The sequence below is a fragment of the Thamnophis sirtalis genome, unplaced genomic scaffold (genome assembly GCF_051295495.1).
Source record: "Thamnophis sirtalis isolate CommonGarterSnake01/CBP01778 unplaced genomic scaffold, rThaSir2_p1.2 scaffold_2, whole genome shotgun sequence".
Taxonomy (NCBI): Eukaryota; Metazoa; Chordata; class Lepidosauria; order Squamata; family Natricidae; genus Thamnophis; species Thamnophis sirtalis.
In genome coordinates this window covers 92,517,278-92,526,242 of record NW_028261382.1, presented here as the reverse complement: position 1 = coordinate 92,526,242, position 8,965 = coordinate 92,517,278, and the positions used below count along the sequence as shown (strand labels likewise).

At 43.7% G+C, this 8,965-nt stretch overlaps 1 protein-coding gene across 7 annotated transcripts in view; it reads right to left on the bottom strand.

Annotated features, from left to right (window-relative positions):
- Nucleotides 1-1,242: 1,242 nt before the first annotated feature.
- Nucleotides 1,243-8,965, bottom strand: part of NTM (neurotrimin) — an 821,237-nt gene continuing 813,514 nt past the window's right edge. For 3 of the 7 annotated variants that reach the window (XM_087706369.1, XM_087706375.1, XM_087706371.1), the window contains 2 exons: nt 7,512-7,541; nt 1,243-2,088 (listed from right to left, as the gene is read on the bottom strand). In XM_087706369.1, the coding sequence (XP_087562495.1) occupies nt 1,988-2,088; nt 7,512-7,541 (131 nt within the window). In that variant the 3' untranslated portion in view covers nt 1,243-1,987. The remainder of the gene's footprint in view (nt 2,089-7,511; nt 7,542-8,965) is intronic. The other 4 variants (XM_087706370.1, XM_087706373.1, XM_087706372.1 and 1 more) reach the window with 2 other exon arrangements.

The following is an 8,965-nucleotide window of genomic DNA, read 5'->3' as shown; positions in this document are numbered from 1 at the left end:
GTTACTCCCAACCTCCCAACATCAAAGTGCGCTTCTCCAGGTCCATTGAAAAGGGAAACGAAAAACCAAGAGAACAAAGTGAATGCAATTTGAGGGAAGTTTCTTCCCCCTCCTCCCTTTCTTCTTAAAAGACATAGCGTTATATGAAACTTTTTCTTTCTTTCTTCCCCCCACCCACCCCTTTTTTTTGCAGTCCTTGCTATGTTTTTAATCTGGAGCTGTAAAGAGTTGTGCAGGGTGGGAAAGGATGGGGGAAAAGGAAGTGTGTGAGCTTTCAACCGTCATTATATAGCAATAGCAATAGCAGTTAAGACTTATATACCGCTTCATAGGGCTTTCAGCCCTCTCTAAGCGGTTTACAGAGTCAGCATATCGTCCCCACAGTCTGGGTCCTCATTTCACCCACCTCGGAAGGATGGAAGGCTGAGTCAACCTTGAGCCGGTGAGATTTGAACAGCCGAACTGCAGAACTGCAGTCAGCTGAAGTAGCCTGCAGTGCTGCATTTAACCATTGCGCCATCTCGGCTCCATTATTTCACCTCCCCCACTTAAAAGAATTTTGAATGTGGAAACATATGCTGCAGATTTTTTTTTCTTTTTTTCTTTTTCTTTTTATAAATGTTCTCACCATGTAAATAATTCAAAGGAAAATAAGAAAGATGGAGCGAGGGAGGAGGGGAGAGAGGGAAAGAGAGGGGGGAAAAACAGAAAACGGGGAAAAAGAAAAATAAGAGGGAGGAGTTAAATACACAGTTACCAATAAAACTTTATCCTCCAGTCTAATACACAGTTAACTCCATTTACAGCATGCAGTAATGTGTGTAAGAAGGACCCAGCTGAGAAAGTGTGCCAGAACGATAACAAAAAAATATTTTATATTTCATATATATATGTGTGAGTGTGTGGATGTGTGTGTGTGTGTGTACACACTACACACACACACACATGCATACAAGCACAGCATAAAAAGAATAAGCATATCAACCAAACTCAACGTACGATGAGCTTTCAAACATTATGAAAACAGTGGGAAACCTTCTTCGTTTGAACACCCAGAATAAGGAATGAGTTACTCGGTACTGCTGGTGGAGCCCGTTGTTTCCATCTCACAATTTCGCCTACAAAAGTGTCCGTTCTCATCCCAACTGATCACGCAAACCATCATCGTCGCTGAAGCTCCACAGCCTGTAAACCTAGTTTAAAAGGCCAGTATTCAACGTGTTTCATTCATTCATTTGTTCCTTCTTTTTCTTTTTTTCTTTTTTTTTGTATGTGTGTGTACTTTTTTTTTTAAATGGACTAACAGTTCTAGACTCATATCAGAAAATATAATTAATAAAATTAATAATGACTCAGAATCCCGTAATATCCATGTAGTACATCCACGTAGTACAGTGAATCAATGTTTTAAATCGTTGTGTGACGGTGGTGCTTTCTTTCCTTGCAGCTGTGCATGAACTTTTGGGGGGTGTGTGTGTGTGTGTTTGTGGTGGGTTGTTTCTCGGTTAGGATTGGCCATTGTACGGAGGAGAGCAGAGTCCATGGAATGGCGAGAATGGGTGGAAGGAAGCCATGAGGGGTGAGATGCCAGACAGTTGACCAGGGAATCCTCCAGATTCAGAGAACTGGAATCTGAAAAGTGGAGCAACAAAAAATCTGAATCCAAAGGGCCAGCGTGATCGCTCATTAGCCAAATGCATTGATCCATCACCAACAGCTGCATCCTTGTCCATGACAGGAAAAAAAAAGAGGAGTAAAAATAGAAAGAAAACAAGAATGCTCCGTTGTGTTGGAACTTCAGTAGATCATTGTGGATTCTTCTTCGGGGGGTTCCCCCCCCCAACTCCCAGGCTTGTTTTCTTTCTCTCCGAGATTTTGTGATAATATATTCTTGACTATTAGGATTATTTTCTGACTTTGTAAAAGTATTCTTCCTTTTTTTCCCCCTCCCCCTCCCTTCCTCTTAGAATCACCATCTTCAAAAGGGTCAAAACTTCATCAGGAGGTGTGAAAGAAGCAACGGAAGCAGCCACACGCAGCCAGATCTTCTTGACCCACCACTGTTCCCATCATGCACTGCTCCAGGGCCTGAAAGAAGACAAAATTGAATAGTGTCAGTTCGTGGAACCATGAGCACCCAAGACATGGAGGTAATAAATAGGACATACACGGTTACCAAGTTAACAAAAAAACAATGGCTGAATTCAGTCTTTAATAACTTTGGACCAGCAAATCACCAAATGGATTTTCTGACCTAATGCAAAATTAAAATTGGCTTGCTAGTTTCATGTCTGAAAGTGAGACCATAAGAAAGGCTGAGGACCAAAGAATGGAGGTCTTTGAACTCTGGTGCTGGAGAAGACTCCTGTGAGTCCCTTGGACTGCAAGGCGATCAAACCGGTCAATCCTAGAGGAGATCAACCCTGACTGCTCTTTAAAAGGGCAGATCCTGAAGATGAAGCTCAAACAGTTTGGCCACCTAATGAGAAGGAAGGACTCCCTGGAGAAGAACCTAATGCTGGGGAACGATTGAGGGCAAAAGAAGAAGGGGACGACAGAGAATGAGGATGATGGATGGAGTCACCAAAGCAGTTGGTGTGAACTTAAATGGACTCCAGACAATGGTAGAGGACAGGAAGGCCTGGAGGAACGTTGTCCATGGGGTCGTGATGGGTCAAACATGACTTTACAACTGACAACAAAGTTTCATGTCTCCATCTAAATTTCCATTGCATGCATAATCTAATGCAATTAAGAAGTACATCATCTTATCAAGCAATTGTGGAACATCTTAATCAGTGGAACAGAAGTTGCCTCCAGAAGTTGTGAATGCCCAAACACTGGAAGTTTTAAAGAAGATTTGGATAGCCATTTGTCTGGAATGGTATAGGGTTTCCTGCCTAGGCAGGGGGTTGGACTAGAAGACCTCCAAGGTCCCTTCCAACTCTGCTATTGTATTGCTATATTATTGTTATAATATTGTATATTATCCATATACTGTATATTGGCAGTAATGTTAGCACCACATGACCTTCTGATCACACAGACAGTTGGGTATAGATGGAGAGTTGTGTTTAATTGTTCTTAAAACCAATCTGAATGCCTTGTTCTTTAAATAACTGCTTTGAAAGGTATCAGCTGATGTTAAAGAAGGGGTGGTTTTGTGTGCAAGAAGAACCTTGCTCATATTGGATAATATAAATATTTGATACATATTTTTGAACAACTAATTGTGAATTAATATAAGATTAATACATGGACTGTCCCTCAGAAACCTCACCATCTTTTCCTGTCCTCAAACAAGAGTTGGTAAATCTTACCAGTATCCAACATTGAGCAACAAAGTCTTTGCAGACCATGAATTTGTGAAGATGGAAGGGTTTTTTTTTGGACAGATAATTCCCTGGAGCATAGGCACCACTGAGATAGAGAAAGCAATTTCTATCCATTCATCCATCCCAAAGTCTTTATAAAGTTAAAAAGTATGCTGCAGGAACCAACCTAGTACTCAGAGTCATATATGTATGATGGGTCACCCTATAAATGTCATAAGAAAATGAAAGAATAAAATAAAATAGAAAATAGTGAGATAATATAAAAACCCAATGAGCTTCAAGTATTCCTCTACCACAGGGGTGTCAAACTCAAGCCTGGTGCCCAGATCTGCACATCTGTAGACACACATGCTACCCTCCCGAGGCCTGTTTTTGCTGGCAGAATGTTGCAGGAGGACATTGCAGCTAAAAACGGAGCTCAGGAGCCTGTTTTCACCGGCAGAGTCCTTGGGCCACCACTGGTGCCTCCAACGCAAGTGATGTTGAGCTGACCACGCCCACACTGGCCACCCCCTCCCCCCCCCCGAGGTCAAACACAACCTTGATGTGGCCCTCAATGAAATCGAGTTTGACTTTCCTTTTCTACCAGGCCAAGAATAGCTCTTTGCTGTTGCCTCCCTCCCAATCAGTTGGACTTTAGGAATGGTTAAAATGAAATGAAACAAAGACACAGAAGTAAAATTAAAAGAAATTGGTTAATACGCTCATTTGGAATGGATTCTTTTCGAAAATGCATTGTTTCCATATGCCACTACGAGGAAGGAGCTTTTAGATGTCAAATCAATTTTATACTTTTCTTTCTGAGTAGAAGAGATAATAGCAGAGCTAAAAATGGACAAATTTACTGGAGAACTATATTTGGAAGCAGTTCTTGGTTAGAACTTCTGGACACCAGAAGAATGTCGCCTGATCAAGCTAGTGTGCTCAGAATTCCTAAGCAATGCTTGCCAGAAGGCACATTTAGAATTTTGATTGATTGATTGATTGATTGATTGATGGAGGGAGGGATGATGTGCCATCAAGTCATTTTCAACTCCCAGTGCCCACACAGATTTTCTCCATGACGGTCCACCTATCAAGCTTCCTAAAGATCCAGAATTAGAATACTGAGACCCTGGATATAATGGTTACCGCAATAAGACTGGGTCAAGAATGTGTGCTTTGGTATCATGTGTTGTATGGGCTTCTGTTTCTGGATCTGATTACTGCAACAAACTCTGTCAAATAAGCCCATACAGCACATGATACCAAAGCAGAAGGCGACTTTCTCAGGAGTCGGCAATGAATACACGAACTTTTGCAATAAGGGACTGTAGTTGGGTTTGAACTTTTGAAGTATAAATGACAGATTGCAGCAATCAGATTCTCCTTCAAACATATTTTTTTCCCCTAGACACAAATAAATCCCACTTTATAACTTACAAATCCAATCTGTTTACACACACACATAACACAGAGACACATGCACACACACACACAAACACACACACACACACACACAACTGTTAACGTCGACTGATCTTACAGAGATTGCAGCTTCAGCAGCAATGCTGAAAGGTTCGAATTATCTTGACAGCTAAGCTGAATCCTTTGAAATGTTGCAACAAGCGCTGGAGGTGCCTTTAGCCCACAGCTTCGGTGAGGATGGCAATAAGGAACTAGTTCCAAAATGGCCATCAGTGGAAGCCAAGAGAACAAAGAAATTTAAGCGACCTTTCCTGGCCTTAAGCCTTTCCTGGCCCAAGGTGGCGCAGTGGTTAAATGCAGCACTGCAGGCTACTGCTAGATCAGCAGTTCAGCGGTTCAAATCTCACCGGCTCAGGGTTGACTCAGCCTTCCATCCTTCCGAGGTGGGTAAAATGAGGACCCAGATTGTTGGGGGCAATATGCTGACTCTCTGTAAACCGCTTAGAGAGGGCTGAAAGCCCTATGAAGCGGTATATAAGTCTACTGCTATTGCTATTGCTTTGGTGATGGTTCCCATCCAATATTAATTCCTTTGTGCTCATTAAGTGGGCAATAATGAAGCCCTAGAGTTACACCAGAGGAGAAACTCTATTATGCCTTGATTATCTACCTAGAGAACAGGAGAACAAGCAAACAAATGGAAGGAGAAGACCTGCACTGGAATTCCCTGCTGAGACATCAGGGGTGGGATTGAAAAAAAATTTTAGCCACTGGTTCTCTGCCCAGTTGCTGGGTGGGTTTGGCCTACTTGGCCTCCTGCACTACAGTGGGTGGGGCGTTTTCAACCTCTCCAGACTCTGGAGGTTTTCCTTGAGTCTCTAGGAGGGCGAAAAAGGTCTCCACCGGGTTCCCGAGGCCAGAAACAGGCTTATTTCCTTCTGGGAGGACCATTTTTTGCCCTCCCAGAGCTTCCGTGTGGGTCTTATCCAAAATGGGTTGTGTCGAGACTCCTGGGAGGGGTGGAGTGGGGTGGGCATGGCCAGCCAGTCCTCAATTACAGGTTTGGCAAACCAGATGTAAAATCTGGTTTGCCCGAACCAGCTGAATCCCACCCCTGTGAGACATCCACTAAGATGCCAGGTTTAGGATACACGGAGGACTATTACTGATGGCTGAGTCACATGGTAACTTTTTCTTTTCCTTGGAAGCCTGAGCTACAAATAGCAATAGTGATAGCTCCTAGACTTATACCCTTTTGCCCTGTCTAAGCAGTTTTACAAGAATCAGAATCTTGCCCACAACAATCTGGGTCCTCATTTTATCAACCTCAGAAGGATGGAAGGCTGAGTCCAACCTTGAGCCTGCTGAGAGTCGAACTGCCAAACTGCAGTCAGCCAGCAGTCAGCAGAAGTAGTCTATGCCAGTACTGCATTACAACACTGCACCACCATGGCTGTTTAAACTGTATCTTAAAATTGTCACTAAATGCATGGTTATAAGTAGACAACTACCTACATGTTAGGCTGAAACAAATGAGGATTAGCCATATTATTATGTAGGGCAGCAGGCTGGCTACAAATGCCATTTTGCTACCAAAATGCCACCTTGCTACCAAAGCTGATCCAAAGGTGCTTTTTTCAGGAGGCAAATTGCAGACTGCAAAAACCAGGAGCACCACTCGGGTGACCCTGAGGATGCAGAGAAAGCTTCGTTCGACGATCCTCTAAAAGGATGCAAATGACCAGCTGTCTGTAAGGAATATAAATCCTTCCATTCCCCACCATCCTATCAGAGGTGAAGAAGCTTCTTGGATGAGAAGCGAAACACCTTCAAAAGAAAACACAAGAAAGTACAATTGCCTTCTGGGGGGGAAAAAAAGCAACTTTGGGACTACCATGACATGGAGGACTGAGGATCTCTACAGACTATTACCAAAGCTGAAGCTTCAAAAGCAGGTCAGGGGAGTCCAGGGGTGGGTTCCTGCCAGTTCTAAGCTCTTATATAGAAGAGGTTCCACAAATGCCGTTTAGAACTGGTTCCAGCTCCCTCTCCCAGCCCGTCCGCACATCATCAAGATGAAGAGCGAGAGGAGAAATTCTGGGAGCTGAAATCCACAAGTCTTAAAGCTGTCAAGTTTGAACACCCCTGGGTTTTTTTTCTAAAGGGTTAGGGGTGCAAGGGTCTTGTAACTTGATAGCTTGCTTGCTTCAAATGCCAGAGTTCCTAAGCCAACATGACTGGAGGATGAATTCTGGGAGTTGAAGTCCATAAGTCTTAAAGCTGTCAAGTTTGAACACCCCTGGGTTTTTTTTTTCTAAAGGGTTAAGGGTGAGAGGGTCTTGTAACTTGACAGCTTTAAGACTTGTGTGCTTCAAATGCCAGAGTTCCTGAGCCAACATTTTGGTTGCTAAGCAAGAGTGTTGTTAAGTGAGTTTCACCACATTTTACAAGTTGGCCATGCCCATCCAGTCACATGGCCAGCAAGCCACTCCCACCCAGTTACATGGCCAGCAAGCCACTCCCACAAAGCAGGCCACACCTACAGAAGAGGTTCTAAAAAATTTTGAAACCCACCACTGGGGGAGTCCCTGAGCAGTTAGGGAGTTGGCTTTGCAAGAAAGTGCGAGAGGGATCCTGGCTTGATTACCAGTTATGGGACATTCCCCTGATATGATAGCTAAACTGAAGGAAAATGCAGGAGCAGCAGCAAGGGGTTGGTAGGGGATTCAAGGCCAGGACTTGGGAAAGTTGCAGGTGGTAACTACTAACCTTTCCAGCGTGTCTGTGCTGATGCTGTATCTTCTACAAAATTAAAGAACAAATTGTCAAGAAGGCTAAAGGAAAGTGGAACAGAAGTTGCCTCTAGAAAGTGTGCTCATTCCATCATTGGAGGTTTTTAAGAAGAGACTAAACAGTCACTTGTCTGAAATGATATAGGTTATCTTGCTTGAGCAACGAGCTGGACTAGAAGACCTTCAAGGTCCCTTCCAGCTCTATTCTGATTGATTGTATGAGTTCTCCCAATGGCACTGGGCTCTCAAACCCGGGCTCTGTTGTAGCCTGCCAGCAGACTCAGATGATGAGGAGGTTGGGGAAGAACTTGGGCCAGTTCTGAAGTCTGGGGAAGGCTCTGATGGATGCTCAGTGTCGGACGCAGAGAGAGAGAGAGACAGGGCCATCTGACATTTCCCAGCTACCGGAGAGGCAGCTGGCTTTCGATGCTGAGATGAGTGAGGAGGAAGAACAGCTGGGGGCTGTTCCAGATGCACGTATGTGCAGAGCTGTTAGGAGAGGTGAACAACGGAGGACAAGGAGTTGACTTGGGAAGCAAAGCACACTTGGATACTGAATGGCCCTTCCCTGGCTGGGGAATAAATAGAAGGAAAGGGGAGTAACTTTTGTAGGAGACAACAGTTCGTATTTCTGAAGATTTTACTCATTATGTTTCGTGCCACACAGACTGCTTGTCAGAACTTAATGTGTAGCATTTCCACTGGGAGCTCACAGCCTTGCAGTTATCCCAAGGATAAGGTCTGTTACTGGAGTTAACTCCTTGAAGGACTCTTGCCTGGACTTTTCAGTGTGTGAATGCCATTAATTCACAAGAGGTAAATAAAGAGAGGTTGTTCGTGAAAAGGAGTCTGTTTCTTGCTTCTGCTATGGCTGGGTCAGAACAGGCTGCCTGCTTTCCAGCTGACAAGCCCAATGTCTTAACCACTGAGCCACGGCACCCCTCTCCTTTGCTGAGTAGTGGAAAGAAAAGTCATTCTAGGATTTCTGCTCACCAACTGCTGGGAGAAGGATTCCCAAAGAATAATCCAAAACAAATATAAAGCTAAATATAAAGTATAAAGCTGAACAAACAAGAGAAATTGTATACATGAATGCAGATCTATCATGAAAGCCTCCTAAAATAACTCCACTTAATCCTTGTCACGGATGGGCTTTTGCCATTGATGATTACTTACTGTCCTAATTATCCTTCTGTGATGATAAGAGCTTAGTGCAATTCTATGTTTGCTAATAAGGTGATGTGATCATTATTGTGAGACTTGCAGACAGCAATCAGACAAACATTTGTCGTTGTTGTTGTCTTGAATGGCAACCCCTTTGTTTAAACGGTTCAGGGCTGGGAATAGGAAAGGTCTCCAAAAGGAATAGAAAAATCTGCCTTTCAACCAGGAAGGTGATGGTGGTGGAGGAGGAGGAATCTCAGAGCAGGT